This window comes from Triticum urartu, chromosome 2A (assembly GCF_056163025.1).
Source record: "Triticum urartu cultivar PI428250 chromosome 2A, HENAU_Tu73, whole genome shotgun sequence".
NCBI lineage: Eukaryota > Viridiplantae > Streptophyta > Magnoliopsida > Poales > Poaceae > Triticum > Triticum urartu.
In genome coordinates this window covers 71,273,035-71,294,405 of record NC_141874.1, presented here as the reverse complement: position 1 = coordinate 71,294,405, position 21,371 = coordinate 71,273,035, and the positions used below count along the sequence as shown (strand labels likewise).

Below are 21,371 nucleotides of genomic sequence, written 5' to 3'. Positions count from 1 at the left end.
GTGGTTTTAGTTCAAGTACTACCTCCGTTCCAAATTACTCGTCGTGGTTTTGGTTCAAATTTGAACTAAAACCACGACGAGTAATTTGGAACGGAGGGAGTACTAGATAACAATTTCATATATATTCAACATGCATCCTCAAGCAGTACAAGGTGATATCGACGAAGATCATCATATGTAGTTGTAGATGATATCGACAAGGATCATCATATGTAGTTCTACATGATATCGACGACGATCATCATATGTAGTTCTAGATGATATAGCCACACCCACATATGTAGTTCTAGATGATATCGACGATGATCATCATCCTGAAGCCTAGGCGGTGGGTGTTCCTGATAGTAATTAGGATGGCCTATCCAACACGAAGATTCTTGCCAATAAGGAATCTCTTTCACCCAACCGAGTTTAAGTGTGTGCGACCGTCTGTGTCCATGCGGTAAGTACAGGTGGTGACGGAGCCCCTTGCGGTAAGGCGTAGTCCAGCTGAGCCTTCTTCATCAGGCTCGATACCACAACTCACAGATAGGTTCTTTGACAATTTCTGAATAAGAAAAACATATCAATTAATAAAAAGCCTCGCACATACTCTTGCAAATATATTTCTATTAAGTATAGATTTCTACACTATCAAAAGACACAGTACTACGCATTTGTACTAATTAAGCATGAATTCTACTAATAAGTATATATGGATTATCTACACTATTAATAGTTCCTTGGATTCTACACTAATAAGCATGTGATCAGACTTTACACTAAAGCATATCATCGACTAGATTCCACAAAGCATATCATTGGACTCTACACTAAGCATATCATCGGATAATTTGCATTTGTAAGTATAACAATAAAGCATATATATATATATATATCATCAAATTACTACAGTCAGTATAACATACCATTTCATGCCGATCGACCATAGTACTTGTCAGGCGGGTCACGAATGGCACCCCGACAAAGTCTTCACGTGGCGGAATTATGTCCCATAGGTTGCACACCTCCTCCTCGCTCAGCCTCATTCTTTGAGCTATGATGGCTTCATGAAGTGGGTTCTCATCATCTTCATCGAGTGGGTCCTCATTATCTTCATCATCTTCGTCATCTTCATCATCTTCGTCATCTTCATCATCTTCCACCAGGTTGATATAAATGACAGCCAGCTTGGGTCTTTCTTCTCTGAAGGAGAAGCTGATCAACTCACCACCAGTAAGACGCATGCGGGCGAGGAAACGGGCCCATCCATCACCTCCAATCTGCGACATATTGCGTCCTTTCTCGACCTCCATAGTGTATGGCCCCCAGGAGTCTCAAATGTCACAGTGTCTCCTGTCAGTTTGTTGAATTTCAACCTCACATTGCATGGGACGATCTGTGTAAAAAAAAGCAAAATGACATAATGCAGTAATGCCAACACTAAAAATAAAATAGTTGTTACATTTCATCTAATTTCTTACCGCCGTATGACGAAAACTCGGCTGGAAATAGATGCCGAACAGGTTGCCAGTTGCAAGGCTGCTGGCGCACATTGACTTGCACAGTCAACATGGTGGTGGTGGTGGCACCATTTTCCTAAAGCAATATGAGCAAAGGATTAACGATCCACTTCACAGAAAGAAAAACAGTAGCACGTGATATTTTTGGTTCTTCCGCGAGAAGCAATTTGATGGACAATCATAATCCTAAGATCTAATAACATATTAGATGACAAGGTACCACCTACCAAAGCATTTCGGTGGCACCTATTGCCGAAAAAACTTTTCACAAATATCTACCAAATCAGGGTACCACCTACCAAGATATTTCATCTAATTTGGCCCCTATTGCCTAAAATAATTGATTAAGAAAACAAGTAGCAAATTTAACTAAATTGGCACCTGCATTTTGCCAAAGAATAACTTATTACAGAAAAACAAAAGCATCTAGCTATCCATGTACAGAAAAAATAACAATAAAATGATGGATACTAAATCAACTAGCCTACTAAATCAACTAAATCAACTAGCCTACTAAATCAACTAGCATACTCAATCAACTAAATCAAAATGTTCTAAATCAACTAAATCAACTAGCCTACTAAATCAAAATATAGCAGGGAGGAGGGGTTGTGGATGGAGGAGGGAGGAGGGAGAAGGAGGGGCGACTCGAGGCCAACAACAGGAAGTTGATGCACAAAAACCGTTTCTCCTTTGGACTGGCGTATTCTTGCGTAATGCGGTTTTAGCAGGAGTAAGCGCATTCCCGTGAGAATACGCTTCCTGCGCAGTGTTACGGCTCCGCACCTTATCCTCAGAGCGAGGGCAGGCGTGTAATTTTCAGCACCAAATCCCCGCGCTTCTTTCTCACCGAGCTGCTCACAGGGGAGAGAGCTCCACACCGGACGGCGGCGGCGGAGGAACCTCCTCGGCGACGGCAGGCGGCGCTGGTCAGTCCATTATCCTCTCCATGCTCTCACTTCTCCCCCTCTCCCCTCCATGTGCGGCGTCCTTCCCTTCCCATGGCGCCCCGACCCCTTCTCGTCTCCCACGGCGCCCCGTTCCGCCCTCCCTCTCCGCTCCGCCGCGGCGCCCCTCTGGCCCTCCTCTGCTCCAACCCCTCAGCACGAACAGGGTCTCAGACTCTAACCTTTTCTCTCCTTTTCCAGGTTCATTCGATTTCCCTGCAGCAGCAAACCAAGCCAAGAGAAGGTAACGCCAGTACCATGCGTTCTTTTCTCCATTTCCGCCATGAATTCTCTGTGTGTAGGTGCAGCCCGAGTGCTGCCACTATGAGTTATTAGTTCCCTGTGTTAACCTGTTCCTGTGCAGGGTGTATCCTGTTCCTGTTCCTGTGCATTGCGACACCCATTACTGACATCCAAGCATTTCTTCAGTGCAGTGAGGATTCTTTGCTCAAACAGCGAATTATCCATCTAGCATCTATCCATGGCGTCTCTTCTTCTCCCTCCTCAGTTCGCTTGCTCCCTGCCATATTACTGCATCAGGTGATCCCTCACTTCCCCGCTGTACTCCCCGCTGCATCTCTTCATCAGGGAAGGAGGTGTTTTTCCTTCTGACGAATCTGAATATGTCGCCATGGAAGTGGCGAGTTGCGGAAACATGATTACGTGAACATTGCAGATTTCTTTCAATCTTGTCTTGCATATATGGTGCTTCACTGGGAGACTGGGATTGCTGCCAACTTGTCTGCTGCATTTTCGGTTTATATTTTCATTCTCATGGTCAGCTTGTTAATCTTAGAAAAAGTAAGACGTTAACATCATCCACAAGTGTGATGTGTCATTCACCGACGATATCTTACCAACGCTGCCTAATCTGAAAAGGCTCAATTGGGTCCGTGTGACCAACATATTCATCTGTTTTAAATGATAACTACTTTATCCCTTTAACCATGAACATTGTCTAATTTGGTCACTCATCAGGGGCCAATTACATTATAAGCCCACCATCTGGGGAAAGAATATGACGAAGACTAAAATGGGGTTGCTTCACCGGAACGTGAGTTTCGTGTCAAAGAAGAGTTCTCAAGATGTAGAGGAAGGCTCAAGTGGTGAAGACAGTGATGCTGAAACCCCAAAGACCAAGAAAAAACCTGCGAAACGTGGAAGAAAGAAAGCCACCGTAGATGCATCAGAAGGGGAAACACAAGAAGCCCAAAGTGATACTGAAGATGCGTCCCCTGAAGAGCCTAAGATAGTTAAAAAGAGAGGTCGGAAGAAAGGTAACGTGCATATATTGCAGTCAAGAGTGCACTTCTTATTGTATATTGGTCAATGGGCTTTATGATTTTGGTAGATCACATCCCTTAGCAATTCAACTTCTCTCCTGTGTCGCAGCTGCTACTACTGCATCCTCTCCGGAGGAGGCTGACAAGCCAAAAGAACCAAAGAAGAGAGGCAGAAGAAAAGTTAAGGTGGCTGAACAATTAAGTGACGATGAAGGGGAAGATCAAAGCAAAGATCTGATGCCCTCTACTGAAATGGAAGTTCACAGCTCAGCCAATGATCTTGAAAGTAAAGTAGAGGCATTGTTATCACAAGATATTGAAGAGGTTGACAAATTAGTGCCTCTTGTCTGCTGCTTTGGACCAGCTAAGTACTCATTTATTCCTTCTGGAAGACCTGCTAAAAGGTTGGTGGATCGTGAGATTCATAGTAGAATGAAGGATATGTTTTGGTCTCCTGATGAATTTGTGAGGGCACCGGGAGGGTCGTCATCCAATGTTGCCCTTGCTCTAGCAGCTCTTGGAGGCCGGGTTGTGTTCATGGGAAAATTAGGCGATGATGAGTATGGTCAAAGTATGCTGTATCACTTAAATGTCAACGGAGTTCAAACTAGAGCAGTTAGTTTGGATCCTTCAGTGCCAACTGCCATGTCCTTAATGAAGGTGACCAGCAGAGGTAGCTTGAACACAAGCTGTGTTAAACCATGTGCAGAGGATTGTTTTCTGCAATCTGATATCAACCCAGATGTTCTAAAAGAGGTAAAGACAAGCCCATCAAAATAAATTTCCAATGACACCATATCCTACATTCTTGTTACTACTCCCTCTTATATTTCTTTACGGAGGGAGTACTTAATATGGTAATTCCTGATTGATGCTTAGTTAATGATCATAAAAATAGTCTCTATGTAATTCACCCGAGGAAGACTTTGTACCTTTATTTTTTAGACAGAAGATGCAGAAATATTTCCAGTTTGTTGCTTTTCAGCAGAGACTTTTGCTATGTTTTTTTATATGACTTGATGAAAATTAGAATTGCATAAAAAGTTAAAAACCTATGTAATAGTGAAGTGCTGACTGTCGCTCCATATACTGAAAACCAAACAGTGAGCACCTAATTGTTTTCCCCCAAATTAAAAGAGCATATCAAAAATTTATAGGGAATAACTAGTTCAAACTTCAGAGGCTAAAGGTCTCTGTGTAATATCCACTCTGATTTTAGGTAAATCAAGTAGTTATTATTTGTTTATTTTTAAAGTGGACGGATGCAGTATGTCTTAACAGAGATATGACCTTCTTATGCTTTTAATGCAGGCTAAGATGTTTTACTATAATTCGTCAGCTTTGCTAGAGCCGACTACACGGACATCATTGTTAAAAGCAATCGAGGTCTCCAAGAAATTTAGCGGGATAACATTCTTTGATCTTAATCTTCCAATGCCACTATGGTCATCTAGTAAGGAGACCAAATCACTCATCAAGGAGGCGTGGGAAGCTGCTGATATCATCGAAGTCACGAAGCAGGAACTTGAGTTCCTCTGTGGTATTAAACCATCTGAGAATTCTGACACAAAAGATGAGAAATCTGAATTCGCACACTACAGCCCAGAAGTTGTTATGAAGTTATGGCATGACAATCTGAAGGTCCTCTTTGTGACCAACGGGACCTCGAAGATACACTACTACACAGAAAAACACAATGGCTCGGTTCGTGGGACGGAAGATGCGCCGATTACTCCTTTCACCAGTGAAATGTCACAGTCAGGAGACACCATTGCTGCAGGTACCAAATATGATACATTTTTTTCTCTTGACTTGTGCAGAATATGGCACTAATTTCACATCATCGAGAATACATTAGAAATTGTTAGCACAATACTCGATACTTCCTATTTTTACTGTGTGGATAGGGTATGCATTGCTCATTTGTTATAGCACTATTTTTTTTTGTCTTTATAAATCTGGATATCAACATGGGAAAGTAGTGGCTGCACCCACTTTCGGTGCACCCACGGTGCACCCACGCAAGAAAACATATCAAAACATTTAAAAAAAATCTGAAACTTCGTGAAAATGATCATCAACAAATATTATGAGGGCTTGCAAAGTTTGGTGGTCAAATAACATTCGAGAAGCGCTCTATAAAAAAGACAAAATTGCAAAATCTGCTCAAACAGTGCATGTACATTTTGACTAATTTTCAGTGATTTTGTCTTTTTTGTAGAGAGCTCCTCGAATGTTATTTGACCACCAAATTTTGCAAGCCCCCATAACATTTGTTGATGATCATTTTCACGAAGTTTCAGATTTTTTCGAAATGTTTTGATATGTTTTCTTGCGTGGGTGCACCGTGGGTGCACCGAAAGTGGGTGTAGAAGAACCACTCTCCATCAACATATGGTTGCTGACATGATTAATGATGATTCATCTTTTATGTGTTTTTGTAATACTCCTGATGTTTGAGTGAACTAAATACAGTTGAGGTGACAAGATGTGTACATTGCCTTTTTTGTTTCAGCCCTGATGAATATGCTGTCGATCAACCCTCACCTGGTGACGGACAAGGTCTACCTGCACAAGACAGCGAAGCACGCCATCAAATGCGGCGTCATTGATCAGTGGCTGGCCGCGCGGGAGCGGGGATTCCTTCCCAGAGGGATAGCAGAACCAAGCAGCGAACATGAGGAAGCAAGATTCATCACGGAGAGGGAATACCGTACCATCCCCGAAGCCATGCAACCCGCGAACCCATCGGGCAGCGAGCTCGCGCATGTCGAGTGAACGGAAGAATGTGTAGGAAGGAAGCCGGCATCTGTGCACTATGCAGTGTTTACGTGCTCTTAGTGGGAGCTGGTGTTGAGAAGGATTAGCTTAAACCTGCAGTTTCTAGCCTAGGTTTGTTACAGTGTTCAGGAGGGTTAGTTTTAGACCTGCAGCTGAGGTTAGTATGTTTTTCTTTTTCAGATAGAAGAAACACTAGTAGGACGTTGATGAGGTCTGAGGTTTCCATGGTAGCTGCTGCTGCCCCTGTACTAGTGTTGAAAGCCCTGTGGGTTCATTGTCCTAATACTAATAATATCATATGAAATGCATGTGTCAATCAGGTGCCTGCTGTTCAAATCAAAGTTTGTGCTAGCTTAGTTGTTGTTGGTTGTGTTATGCCTAACTTGGCAAGTATTTGTCAACTGGAACGTCGGAAATGTTATTGCAAAGCTCTTATCTGTTATCTATCATTCAGGCCTGTCACCTCCGCATTCCTTTCATATATGATGATGATCATTCCAAAATCCCAAACCATTACTCGCGTCAAAGTGGAATGGAGACAAGTTCAGTTTGCACACACATGTACATATATACGTACTATATAACAACAGAATATGCACATTCTGGTGTTATCTATCCTGCATATTCTGCAATGCATTGTGTGCCAGAGCTGTGCGTTGAAAGAACGGAACTACATACACCACATTTTCAAGACCCGAGTGCTGAAACAAAATCAAAGTGATGCACACACACTTTTGTCTGTTCGTCCTACTTCATAGCCTACTTCATAGCTCATGCCGGATAATTCTTACCTCACTCAGTAGTAACGAACAGAGTGGTAACAAAGAAACAGTGATAATTAAGCTTCCACCAAAAGCATAGACATACTTAGTACTCCCTCCGTCTCATAATATAAGACGTTTTTTGACACTGCATTATGGGATGGAGGGAGTACAACATATACAGCGCACACACATCTTTGGATATAGCATGTTCAACCAGGAACACACGGAATCAACGAGGCACAATGGACCAGGTGACCTTCACCAGCACACAATGGACCAAGTGACCTTCACCAGCATCTTATAGTTGCCGCAAGTGATTTTCTCTTCATCATAGTTGCCGCGCTTTGGAGTAAACTCAACGGTGCCAACACCACTGGTAGCAGCAGCAACGGTCAACAGGAGCGTCTCATCAATAGAGACACTGACCACACGGCGCGCTGTTTGCAGGATCCCACCCTCACCAGCTGTTAGCATCCCAGCAAGTTCGCTATCATGTAGCACAATGTCACATGGAAAGCTGCTAGTGCGAGCGACGATTTTCCCATGGAAATCAACAGGTCCCTCGAGGATCCTCGCCTCAACGGTGCCCTCCACCGCATTCCTTACAAACGTGTAGTTCAAATCCAATGTGCTGTGCATGCTGACAAGTTTTTCGGTTTGAACCTGGTATTTCGGTGGATATGAGAGTCTTTTGATGCCATTAATCTCCATTAAGCCTTTGCTAACTCTCTCGTCCTTCACCTTTCTACCATTCACATCCTTGACCTTCAGATCAACTTCAAAGATTATTGAATCACATATCATCAGTCCCCTCTTCGGGCCAGTCAAAACCAACACATCATTCTGCAAAGGAAGTTTGATTAAACACGGTGTTTATTTAGCTCTGTTTCAATGATAAAAGAAGGTTATCAGAATAGATTAATTGCAGTAGCATCCCGATTACTGCTAGAATTAATTGTAGTATTGGTGGTATTTAAAATCAACACTAATTGTATTGGGACTAGTCTTCTTAGATAGTACTTGGCAAAATGTGAACAATTAATATAGCCGTCTACCAGGTTCATTATTAAAATAGGAGTAATATACAAAACATAAAACCATCTTTTTTCTGAAAAATACATATCAAAGAATGAATGGTGTTCCTGCATGAATAAATTCGTATAACATGATGCAAACCACAAGCAGCAACGAAGAGTTATTCACTTGATGAGTAACATGGTTGTGTGCTTCTGTGGCCACGAGGAATGAGGAAACAAGTGCATATATGTCGCAATTACACTTGGGGTAAAACTGGGGAAAAAAAGCTGTTGGATTTACCAATCGGGGTTAGAAACAATAATACCTTGGAGCTGATGTTCTGGCAATCGTCCTTGGCACGCTGGAATAAATAGATGCGTTGGCGATCAAGACTGTCCCTGGCCATGATGGTGCCGTAGACATTGAGCGGGTATCCATAGTCGGAGGAAGAGATCCTGACCGAGACAATATTTGCCGAGTTACAGAACAGGAACCCCTCCTCTGGGAAGACCCTGTTAGTATTGTGCATCGCACCAACAGGTGCTGCCAAAAGAAGAGGAAGAATAAATTATGAATGAGGAACGAGGAATGAATCAAACTAGTCCTCAAAATTAGTTGTCCATCTACTCAGCAGTATCTACTAGCAGAGCTAGCACTAGTCAGTTAGGCAAAACATCATATAGCAATGGAGCATCATTCATATTCAGTTAGGGTTAGGCAAAACATGGATTATGTATGCACATATAAGGGGCGATTTGCATTTAAATTCAGATCAGACACACAGCTAGAAATAGGTTGCCAAACTAAAAAACAAAACTACCCACTGTCGAAAGATGGGAAGGGAAAAGGGGGCGTACACTCCATGTCGAGGTCGAGCGTGGAGTGCTGGAAGCGGGTGTAGACGTAATCGCCTTCCTTGGGGTCGTAGTCGCTGAACCTTGGGTCCAGAGGGTTCGCCCCCTTGTCTTCCTGCTCTTCCTGCTGCTGCTTCTGCTTCTTCCGAGCCCGCGCTCTCGCCCTCCCCTCCTCTCTCGCCGTGGAAGAGGAATAAGAAGAACCGCCGCCGCCGCCGCCGCCGGCCATGGAAGGAGGAATCGAGCTAGGGCTTGGGGCCTGTTTTCTTTTTCGTTCTTATTAATTTTCCTTTTTTAATTTTCTGTTTTTGTTTTATTCTAAGTTAAAACAATTCGGGACTAAAACAAGTTATAAAACTTTCAAAAATTACGAATTGTTATAAACAGTTATTGAAATCAAAAAATGTTCACAATTTAAAAAAAATGAACATATTTTAATTTTAACAAAAAACTATTTTTGATGATCACATTTTTATGAGAATTTTTTACTAAATGATGAACAATCTTCTGTATTTGATGAACAAAATTTTAATTCAATGAAAATTTTTTGAGCTTGATGAACAAATTTTGTATTAAAGATCATTTTTTTTAAAAAAACGATGAACAAATTTTGAATTTTATGAACCTTTTTTGAAAATATAATTAAAAAATTTAAATTCAATGAACAAACTTTCCATTTGATGAACATTTTTTGAAAACAGTGAACAAAAGTTGAATTTGATGAACATTTTACTAGATCAATGAACAAATTTTGATTTTTTATGAAAAAAAAAATTAAAGTTGATGAACATTTTTTGAATTGTTGCACTTTTTTACATGGTTGAACATTTTTTGAATTCGATGAACAAGAGAATAATTTGAACAGAAGAAATGCAAAAAAGTGATAAAGTAAAGAAGAAGAAAATAGAAAAAGAAAAAGAAAAAGGGAACCTAAAAGGAAAAAACAAAGAAAAAACAAAGAAAAAAAGAAAACAAAGAAAAAAAATAGAAAACAAAAAAGAAAAACCGGTAGAAAAAACGTAAAAAAACAAAAAAAAATGGGAAGGTTGTAGATACCTTCCCAAAACCGGTGGGGATTAAACCGCAAATGGGCCAATAGGTGCATACGCCGGATCGGGGGCTCTGGGGGTGCGCGCTACATCACTCCAGCGCGACCTACGTAGGAGCTCCCTCAACCCCTCCCCCCCATATATCGCCGCTCCACATCGGTTGTGAGCGAGCACTACTAGGGAAAACCTTATAGGTAGAGGTTTAACAATAGCGCGAGTCAGAGGCACACGCTACTGCTACTTTACAGTAGTGCGGGTCAAGGTACACGCTACTGCTGTCTATTTAGCAGTAGCACGGGAGTGCCAAACATCGCTGATGCTAAGTGGTCCCCACCATACTCACCAGGCTACGTATAGTAGCAGCGCAGCTTAAAAGACACACGCTACTGCTAAATAGATATCATTAGCGCAGGGTATAGACCCGCCGCTGCAACTACGGTTGCACTGTGCCACCTGATAGGCCCTACTTAGCAGCAGCGTGGGCAACAGACCCCGCGCTACTGCTACTGCACTTAGCAGTAGCGCCGGACATGAACTCGCGCTGCTACTAAAGCGCAGCAGCCACCTCCCCCCTCCTCTCTCCCTCACTTGCTTCCCCCCCATTACTACTAGCTAGCTTTGTTCTCTTTTCCTTCTCATATCTCTCTCCTTTATTGCCCCCTCCACCATCTCCATTAATGCACCCCTTTCTCTTTTCCTCATTTTTCTCTCCTCCCTCCATTCGTTAGAGCCATCTCCTTTTCCAACTAGCAAGATCTACCCATTTAATGAAGGGACTTATCTACCTCCCCAACTAGATCTATCCATTTAATGAAGTAAAGCCATCTTGGTCCACTTTCGATCCCTAGAGGTGTGTAGCGACACCGACCTCATCACCGTGCTCGATCTCTCTCGAGATAGGTGAGTAAAAAATTGTGCTTTGCAAGAATGGAAATGTGTGTGTGTGTGTGCACGCACGCGATATGATAGAAATTGTGCATGTGGCATGAGTTGGCACCTATATGTGTATTTGCCGAATTGTGCGTGACATGAGAGTTGCCTATGTTTCGCCGAAATGTCAATTTATTTCCGTTTCAGAAAATTTCGGGCAAACTCTATATGTCCTAATTTTTAGGGAAGGTCATACAGAATTTTTGTATGACTTTGATGCATGCATGCATGCGTTTTTATAATCCTTCTGCTTATTATACCGAGCATGCGATCATGAAGGTCAGTGGAACGATGGTCGAAAGATGGTTGCGATCTGCAGTGCACGACATGTATGAAAATAACTGGAAGGAGATTTTATGTCCGTGTCGAAGATGCAAAGGAGGAGTCTGGCTCGACCCCTTTAATGAAGGCCGTTTGAAGGCGCACCTGCTCATGACTAGTTTCATGGATGGCTATATTCGGTGGATAAGTGATGATGATGAGGACGCCGACGGGGCAGCCAATGACGACATGGGGCTAGACGAAGAGATGACCAATTATGGCGGCGGAGAAGAGGCCGGACATGGCGGCGGAGAAGAGGCCAGACATGGTGGCGGAGAAGAGGCCAGGCATGAAAAAGAAGACACAGACAAGCCGCAGCCTTCGTCGCTACTAAGTTCGATCGTGCTTCGCAGAAAATGACTAGCGACAGAGCTGCTTCTAGAGAGGAAGCTGCTACCTCTTGAGCTTGCGTTGGATTTCCCCGAAGAGGAGAGGATGATGCAGCAGAGTAGCATAAGTATTTCCCTCAGTTTTTGAGAACCAAGGTATCAATCCAGTAGGAGGCTACGCGCGAGTCCCTCGTACCTACACAAAACAATAGCTCAACGCAACCAACGCGATTAGGGGTTGTCAATCCCTTCTCGGTCACTTACGAAAGTGAGATCTGATAGATAATATTTTTGGTATTTTTGATATAAAGATGCAAAGTAAAATAAAAGGCAAAGTAAAAAAGCAAAGCAATAATAAAGTGATGGAAGATTAATATGATGAGAATAGACCTGGGGGCCATAGATTTCACTAGTGGCTTCTCTCAAGAGCATAAGTATTTCTACGGTGGGTGAACGAATTACTGTTGAGAAATTGACAGAATTGAGCATAGTTATGAGAGTATGTAGGTATGATCATGTATATAGGCATCACGTCCGAGACAAGTAGACCGACTCCTGCCTGCATCTACTACTATTACTCCACTCATCGACCGCTATCCAGCATGCATCTAGAGTATTAAGTTAATAAAAACAGAGTAATGCCTTAAGCAAGATGACATGATGTAGAGGGATAAATTCATGCAATATGATAAAAACCCCATCTTGTTATCCTCGATGACAACAATACAATACGTGCCTTGCTACCCCTTCTGTCACTGGGAAAGGACACCGCAAGATTGAACCCAAAGCTAAGCACTTCTCCCATTGCAAGAACTACCAATCTAGTTGGCCAAACCAAACGGATAATTCGAAGAGACTTGCAAAGATAACCAATCATACATAAAAGAATTCAGAGAAGATTCAAATATTGCTCATAGATAATCTTGATCATAAACCGACAATTCATCGGTCTCAACAAACACACCGCAAAAGAAGATTACATCGAATAGATCTCCACGGGATAGGGGGAGAACATTGTATTGAGATCAAAAAAGAGAGAAGAAGCCATCTAGCTACTAACTATGGACCCGAAGGTCTGAGGTAAACTACTCACACTTCATCGGAAGGGCTATGATGATGATGTAGAAGCCCTCCATGGTGGATTCCCCTTCCTGCGGAGCTCCAAAACAGGCCCCAAGATGGGATCTCGTTGATACAGAAAGTTGCGGTGGTGGAATTAGGTTTTTGGCTCCGTATCTGGTCGTTCGGGGGTACGTAGGTATATATAGGAGGAAGAGGTATGTCGGTGGAGCTTTGGGGGGCCCACGAGGCAGGGGGGCGCGCCCTGGGGGGGGGGGGGCTCTCCACCCTCGTGATCGCCTCCTGGCTTTCGTGGTGTAGGGTCCAAGTCTCCTGGATCATATTCGGTGAGAAAATCACGCTCCCGAAGGTTTCATTCCGTTTGGACTCCGTTTGATATTCTGTTTCTTCGAAACACTGAAATAGGCAAAAAACAACAATTCTAGGCTGAACCTTCGGTTAATAGGTTAGTCCCAAAAGTAATATAAAAGTGGAAAATAAAGCCCAATATAGTCCAAAACAGTAGATAATATAGCATGGAGCAATCAAAAATTATAGATACGTTGGAGACGTATCAGGCATCCCCAAGCTTAATTCCTGCTCGTCCTCGAGTAGGTAAATGATAAAAAAGATAATTTTTGATGCGGAGTGATACTTGGCATAATTTCAATGTAATTCTTCTTAATTGTGGTATGAATATTCAGATTAGAAAGATTCAAGACAAAAGTTCATATTGACATAAAAATAATAATACTTCAAGCATACTAACAAAGCAATTATGTCTTCTCAAAATAACATGGCTAAAGAAAGCTATCCCTACAAAATCATATAGTCTGGCTATGCTCTATCTTGATCACACTAAATATTTAAATCATGCACAACCCCGGTTTCAGCCAAGCAATTGTTTCACACTTTAGAATTTTCAAACTTTTTCAATCTTCATGCAATACATGAGCGTGAGCCATGGATATAGCACTATAGGTGGAATAGAATGGTGGTTGTGGAGAAGACAAAAAGGGAGAAGATAGTCTCACATCAACTAGGCATATCAACGGGCTATGGAGATGCCCATCAATAGATATCAATGTGAGTGAGTAGGGATTGCCATGCAACGGATGCACTAGAGCTATAAGTATATGAAAGCTCAACAAAAGAAACTAAGTGGGTGTGCATCCAACTCGCTTGCTCACGAAGACCTAGGGCAATTTGAGGAAGCCCATCATTGGAATATACAAGCCAAGTTCTATAATGAAAGATTCCCACTAGTATATGAAAATGACAAAACGAGAGACTCTCTATCATGAAGATCATGGTGCTACTTTGAAGCACAAGTGTGGTAAAAGGATAGTAACATTGTCCCTTCTCTCTTTTTCTCTCATTTCTTTTATTTGGGCCTTTTCTTCTTTTTTTATGGCCTCTTTTTTTTCGTTCGGAGCCTCATCCCGACTTGTGGGGGAATCATAGTCTCCATCATCCTTTCCTCACTTGGGAAAATGCTCTAAAAATGAAGATCATTAGACTTCTATTTACTTTACAACTCAACAATTACAACTCAATACTTAGAACAAATATGACTCTATGTGTATGCCTCCGGCGGTGTACCGGGATATGCAATGATTCATGAGTGACATGTATGAAAGAATTATGAATGGTGGCTTTGCCACAAATACTATGTCAACGATCATGCTAGCAATATGACAATGATGGAACATGTCATAATAAACGGAACGGTGGAAAGCTGCATGGCAATATATCTCGGAATGGCTATGGAAATGCCATGATAGGTAGGTATGGTGGCTGTTTTGAGGGAGGTATATGGTGGGTGTATGATACCGGCGAAAGGTGCGCGGTATTAGAGAGGCTAGCGATGGTGGAAGGATGAAAAGTGCATATAATCCATGGACTCAACATTAGTCATAAAGAACTCATAGACTTATTGCAAAAATCTAGAAGTCATCAAAGCAAAGTATTACGCGCATGCTCCTAGGGGAAGGGTTGGTAGGAGTTAACCATCGCGCGATCCCGACCTCCACACATAAGGAAGACAATCAATAAATATATCATGCTCCAACTTCATCACAGAGCGGTTCACCATACGTGCATGCTACGGGAATCACAAACTTTAACACAAGTATTTCTCAAATCCGAACTACTCAACTAGCATGACTCTAATATTACTAACTCCGTATCTCAAAACAATTATCAAGCGTCAAACTTTTCTTAGTATTCAACGCACTCAAAAGAAAGTTTTACAAATCTTGCATACCAAGCATATTAAGATGTTTAGGCAAATTACCATGCTATTAAGACTCTCAAAATAATCTAAGTGAAGCATGAGAGATCAATAGTTTCTTTAAAACAAATCCACCACCGTGCTCTAAAAGATATAAGTGAAACACTAGAGCAAAAACTACAACGCTCAACAGATATAAGTGAAGCACATAGAGCAAAATTATAAGGCTCAAAAGATATAAGTGAAGCACATAAAGTATTCTAACAAATTCCAATTCATGTATGGCTCTCTCAAAAGGTGTGTAAAGCAAAGATGATTGTGGTAAACTAACAAGCAAAGACTCAAATGATACAAGACGCTCCAAGCAAAACACATATCATGTGGTGAATAAAAATATAGCTCCAAGTAAAGTTACCGATGGAAGTAGACGAAAGAGGGGATGCCTTTCGGGGCATCCCCAAGCTTTGAATTTTTGGTGTCCTTGGATTATCTTGGGGGTGCCATGGGCATCCCCAAGCTTAGGATCTTGCCACTCCTTGTTCCATAATCCATCAAAAGATTTCACTCAAAACTTGAAAACTTCACAACACAAAACTCAATAGAAATCTCATGAGCTCCGTTAGCGAAAGAAAACAAAACACCACTTCAAGGTACTGTAATGAACTCATTCTTTATTTATATTGCTGTTAAACCTACTGTATTCCAACTTCTTTATGGATTATAAACTATTTTACTAGCCATAGATTCATCAAAATAAGCAAACAACACACGAAAAACAGAATCTGTCAAAAACAGAACAGACTGTAGTAATCTGTAACTAACGCAAACTTCTGGAACGTGAAAAATTCAGCCAAAATAGGAAGTTCTAGATAATTTGTTTATTGATCTACATAAAAAAGAATCAACTAAAAAGAACGTTCCTGTGATTTATTAAAATTATTCTCGTGCACGCAAAGTTTCTGTTTTCTGCAGCAGAATCAAATTACTATTATCGTAGGTTATCCTAGCGGTTTTACTCGGCACAAACACTAATTAAAACACAAAAACAAATCTAACCAGAGGGTAGACAAATTATTTATTCCTAAACAGAAGCAAAAAGCAAAAAACTAAAATAAAATTGGGTTGCCTCCCAACAAGCGCTATCGTTTAACGCCCCTAGCTAGGCATAAAAGCAAGGATAGATCTAGGTATTGCCATATTTGGTCTTAGGGAAGAAGAGAGCAAACTTGCTATCTATGGAATTAATCCTTCAATTTTGACAAAGTACATGGCCATTGATGGTAGAAGAAAGATTAAGTATGCTGCAGAAATTGGCATCTAAGCTATCTTTTATCTCTTTGATAGATTTGTTTTGGTAGGAAAGCAAAAGAGATGTGATTTCAACTTTCTCATTAATGGGGTGCCCAAATATAGTTTTCATCTTTTCATAGGTGTCTATGGGGTCCCCTTCAAGAAAACCCTCTTCAAAAATAGAATCCAAGACTTGTTTGAACGAAACAGGCAACCCAACATAAAAGCTTTTTAAGTAAACCTCAATTTGATATTGAGGTACATAGCTAGCACAGATCCTTAAAAGCCTATCCCAAGCATCTTTCAAAGATTCATCAAGTAAATAACGAAATATTCCAGAATCTTCTTCATCAAAATTGCTAAGGTTTTCATTGATAATTCCAGCAGGTTTTTCCATAGCATTTTTGTTTATGAGATTAGATAAGATAGAAGCGTTGTCTAAAGCACTAGAACTTGGGACAGCTCCCCTAATTCTTTTTTATTCCGACATGGTGAGAGAAAAAGCGAACGGAAAGAGGCGAACGGAAAAGAGAGGGCGAATAAAACGGCAAGGGTGAAGTGGGGGAGAGGAAAACGAGAGGCAAATGGCAAATAATGTAATGCGAGAGATAGGGATTGTGATGGGTACTTGGTATGTTGACTTTTGCGAAGACCTCCCTAGGAACGGCGCCAGAAATTCTTCTTGCTACCTCTTGAGCTTGCGTTGGATTTCCCCGAAGAGGAGAGGATGATGCAGCAGAGTAGCGTAAGTGTTTCCCTCAGTTTTTGAGAACCAAGGTATCAATCCAGTAGGAGGCTACGCGCGAGTCCCTCGTACCTACACAAAACAATAGCTCAACGCAACCAACGCGATTAGGGGTTGTCAATCCCTTCTCGGTCACTTACGAAAGTGAGATCTGATAGATAATATTTTTGGTATTTTTGATATAATGATGCAAAGTAAAATAAAAGGCAAAGTAAAAAAGCAAAGCAATAATAAAGTGATGGAAGATTAATATGATGAGAATAGACCCGGGGGCCATAGATTTCACTAGTGGCTTCTCTCAAGAGCATAAGTATTTCTACGGTGGGTGAACGAATTGGTGTTGAGCAATTGACAAAATTGAGCATAGTTATGAGAGTATCTAGGTGTCGGTGTCAAAACCGGCGGATCTCGGGTAGGGGGTCCCGAACTGTGCGTCTAGGCGGATGGTAACAGGAGACAAGGGACACAATGTTTTACCCAGGTTCGGGCCCTCTTGACGGAGGTAAAACCCTACGTCCTGCTTGATTAATATTGATGATATGGGTAGTACAAGAGTAGATCTACCACGAGATCAAGGAGGCTAAACCCTAGAAGCTAGCCTATGGTATGATTGTTGTGTGTTGTCCTACGGACTAAAACCCTCCGGTTTATATAGACACCGGAGAGGGTTAGGGTTACACAAAGTCGGTTACAGTGGTAGGAGATCTAAATATCCGCATCGCCAAGCTTGCCTTCCACGCCAAGGAAAGTCCCATCCGGACACGGGACAAAGTCTTCAATCTTGTATCTTCATAGTCCAGGAGTCCGGCCGAAGGTATAGTCTGGCCATCCGGACACCCCCTAATCCAGGACTCCCTCAGTAGCCCCCGAACCAGACTTCAATGACGACGAATCCGGCGCGCAGATTGTCTTCAGCATTGCAAGGCGGGTTCCCTTCCAGATTCCGTGTACCTGTTGAATAATGTCCTATTTTTTGTAAATGCAGCGCTCCTTGGCTTCTACGCCCAATAATGGCCGCCTTCCACGTGTCAAACGAATACGAAAAGTCCGGGTGTTTTTACATTCACACCCCTAGCCGCGTAAATGAGCCGCCTATTTAAAGGGATGGGGATTTAGATCCAAACCACACCTTCTCCCTTCCGCGAGTAGTCATCAGAGCGCATCCAGCAAAAGGTCCATTCCAGCATGGCCAGCCGTCGCAACTCCTCCTCTCGCCCTTCCAGTCCTAAGGCTGGAGACTGGGAGAGGTGCTCCATCCCGCATAGCGAGCTAGTATCGCTTCAGACCAAGGGATTCCTCCCTCCAGCCTATATGGTCCCGGTCCGAGCCGGACTCGCCACTTATAATGGCGGAGAGCGCCCCCAATCCTTCCAAAGGAGAGCGGGTATGCCTCGTCCCATATCTAATAAGAGGACTTGGATTTCCAATTCATCCGTTTCTCCGGGGGCTTCTGGAGTTCTATGGCCTCCAGCTGCACAACCTCACGCCTGCCTCTATATTGCATATCGCGGGTTTAGTTGCCCTTTGCGAGCTGTTCTTGGGTGTCGAGGCTCATTTCACGCTGTGGAAGAGGCTATTCTGCCTGGTGCCCCGTTCTCAGGAGGGGTCAATATATCAAGTGGGTGGAGCTGAAGTGTGGCGCATCGCCGGGACCGGATATCTATCCGGAACCCCAAAGAAGGCGTCCGAGGACTGGCCTTCGGAATGGTTCTATATAGAGGATGTCCCGCTGCCGGATCCTGTTCGGATCGGCCTTCCTGAGTTCAACAGTGCTCTCCTGAAGAAACGCCTAAGTTGGCGTCCACGGAGCTCTTAGAGAGAAAGTGACAGGGACGTCCTTTACCTGATGGGCCGGATAAAACTATTGGCTCATTCCGGATTAACCATGATCGGAGTCATGGCCGTATGTATCATGCAGGGGGTGCAGCCGCTTCAGTATAGAAGCCACCCCATGTGGGACTTCAACGGGGAGGATGACGCCACCCGTCACGGCCGTAAGGGGCCGGACTCGGCTGCCGCTCTGATAAAGATCTTGTCCGCTTTGTACAAGGGAGAAGAGGAGGAATTCCTCCGCATCAACCCTCAGGGTGGATTTTCCATGTACAATCCTCCGAGTTGGGTAAGTGGGCAATTTTACTTGTCCATCCGTCCATTATTAATTATATAGTCTAACGACTTCAACGCAGGAACTGCGCCAGGAAGTAAAGGAAATAAACAGCCCTCCTCCGCAGCTCGGGGATCCAGAACGGTCCCTCGATCCGGCCTCCGAAGAGGATCCAGACTTATCTGTGGAGCTGATTGACGGGGTGTTTTATCAACTGACTAAGGACGATGCCTTGGTGGCCATTACGGCCGATTACCCAGGGTTAATCCCGGCCTCCCAGGTAACTGAGACCGGAGTCCCATCACCTCGAAAGGGGATCCGCCCTTGCGTGTTTTTAGTTTCCTGACAACAACCGTGTTTTGCAGGGGAGGTTCCTGAGGCGGGAGGCCGAGCCTACGGCGACTAGCCAACGAGGGGCTGCGGGGCCCCGTGGGATAAAAAAGAAATGTAGTCCGGACTGAGGCGCCGGCGCAAAGGTATAGCGCGCCTTCTTATTCCCATGTGTTATTCCTTTAAGGCATGTTAACACTCGTGCTCTTGTACAGGACAAAGAGACCTCGCCGGACTATATCCGGAGAGGCTGCCAATCACGCCTCCACCAGCCAAGCTCCACAGCCCGGACCGGAGGCGGAGGCGAACACGAGGCGCGCACCGGATGCTCCTCCGACAGAGGATGCGGACAGGCTGTCCGCGGCAAATTCCGAGGTGGAGAGTGCCATGAACCACAGGCGTCGCCGGACAGTTCTTCGCGACGCTTGTTTCTCCCAAGAGGCATTGGACGCCTTCAATTTGGGAGATGCGTATCTCCGTGCCGCTCAAGATCGTCTAGCCAGAGCCAAGGAGCAATATGTAAAAGACATACGAGTAAGAAATTTTAATGGTTATATATATCAGTAGCCCCCGAGACATGAAACAGTTAGAATAACTGATTTAAGGATCATGTAATACGCAGGTTCTTTCAGAGAAGAATAACTAACTGTCCCAGGAGCTAAAAGAGTGCAAAGCCCAACTTGAGGCCGCACTAGCCGCGACAGGGGAGCCCAAGGAGACCCCCTCTGGTAATATATGCTTCAAAAAGATAAGTATTATGCGGCGTATGTGCGAATCTAACAAATAAAATTGCAGATGGCGCCGGACTAGATCCGGAAAGGCAACAACTCCTGCGCCAGCTAGAGGCTGGTGAGAGCATGCTGACAAAGGTGAGGCAGGAGAAGAATGATCTTCAGGATGCCAACACCAAGCTGGACGTTGAACTAAAAGATGTTCGTGCCCAGCTGTCGGACTCCGTTAAGGAGAATCAGCGGCTTCGACGCGGCATATTTAGTAAGTGCTTGAACGAACCTTTGGAAAAAAAGAGTTCGGCGAGGAAGTCTAATAACAGAGTAATGTCTGTAGGTATGCTAACAGGTCGTCCTGCAGAGGAGATGCCCAGTTCTACGGGTGACCTTCTTCCCGAGCTCTCGCAACTGCACGAGCGAGTTTGGCAGGCGATGCAAGGCGTCGCCCAAGCCTTATGGCCTTCCTTCTCCATGCCTGAGAGCCTTGGAGAGCTTGCAGAGAAGCTGAAGGGAGCGCGGCGGCGCTTCCGATTGTGGAAGATATCGGCCTGCCGTCAAGGCGCAAGGGAGGCCTGGGCCATGGTGAATACGCGGTACACAAAGGCTGACCCAAACCACATGGCCGAGGTCGGACCTGTGGGGCCCGATGGGAAGGAGATCCCTGTAAGCTTAGTGTACGACCAAGTAGAATTGGCCGCAAAGTATTCCCAGCAGGACTGTAAGCTAGACAGCCTGTTAGATGGTATTGAAGAGGAATACGATCACTCATAATGACTATGTAATTTTAATTGACATGTGTAATGCCTTCTAGCCGGATTGTAGATCGTTTTTCATGGCCGACCTTTTCGCTTCGACCTCGGGACCTGACGGTCCGGAGTGTGTCCGAATACCCTTGCGGTTATGGAATAACCGGGGTATGCATGGAGACCAGGCGTAGGGGTCATTAGTGCTTTAACAGACAAGTGCCCAACTAGTTATGTTATATTACATGGTTAGTAAGAAACATCTTCCAGGGAGAATAGTTCCGTTAGGGGTTCCTTTCCCTGGGAGGCATGCCCTAAAGTGCATGTCCGGACTACGAAAAAAGATGCAGGAAAAAACATCT

General features: G+C 43.5%; 2 protein-coding genes across 4 annotated transcripts; one reads left to right on the top strand and one right to left on the bottom strand.

Moving 5' to 3' along the window:
• The first annotated feature begins 2,308 nt into the window (after window positions 1–2,308).
• Window positions 2,309–6,832, top strand: LOC125531026 (fructokinase-like 2, chloroplastic). Of its 3 annotated transcripts, none has more exons than XM_048695434.2 (7): window positions 2,309–2,431; window positions 2,651–2,693; window positions 2,884–2,989; window positions 3,428–3,726; window positions 3,842–4,488; window positions 5,044–5,512; window positions 6,248–6,832. In XM_048695434.2, exons 3-7 carry the CDS (start codon window positions 2,931–2,933, stop codon window positions 6,508–6,510), a joined length of 1,737 nt encoding a protein of 578 aa, XP_048551391.2. In that variant the 5' UTR covers window positions 2,309–2,431; window positions 2,651–2,693; window positions 2,884–2,930; the 3' UTR covers window positions 6,511–6,832. The 3 variants fall into 3 exon arrangements, with proteins under 3 accessions (XP_048551391.2, XP_048551390.2, XP_048551392.2); XM_048695433.2 differs by having other exon boundaries at window positions 2,879–2,989; XM_048695435.2 differs by having other exon boundaries at window positions 2,814–2,989.
• Window positions 6,833–7,143: 311 nt separating this feature from the next.
• Window positions 7,144–9,404, bottom strand: LOC125531027 (uncharacterized). The gene is made up of 3 exons (XM_048695436.2): window positions 9,152–9,404; window positions 8,620–8,837; window positions 7,144–8,120 (listed from the first exon to the last, which is right to left on the bottom strand). Exons 1-3 carry the CDS (start codon window positions 9,375–9,377, stop codon window positions 7,536–7,538), a joined length of 1,029 nt encoding a protein of 342 aa, XP_048551393.2. The 5' UTR covers window positions 9,378–9,404; the 3' UTR covers window positions 7,144–7,535.
• Window positions 9,405–21,371: the final 11,967 nt, after the last annotated feature.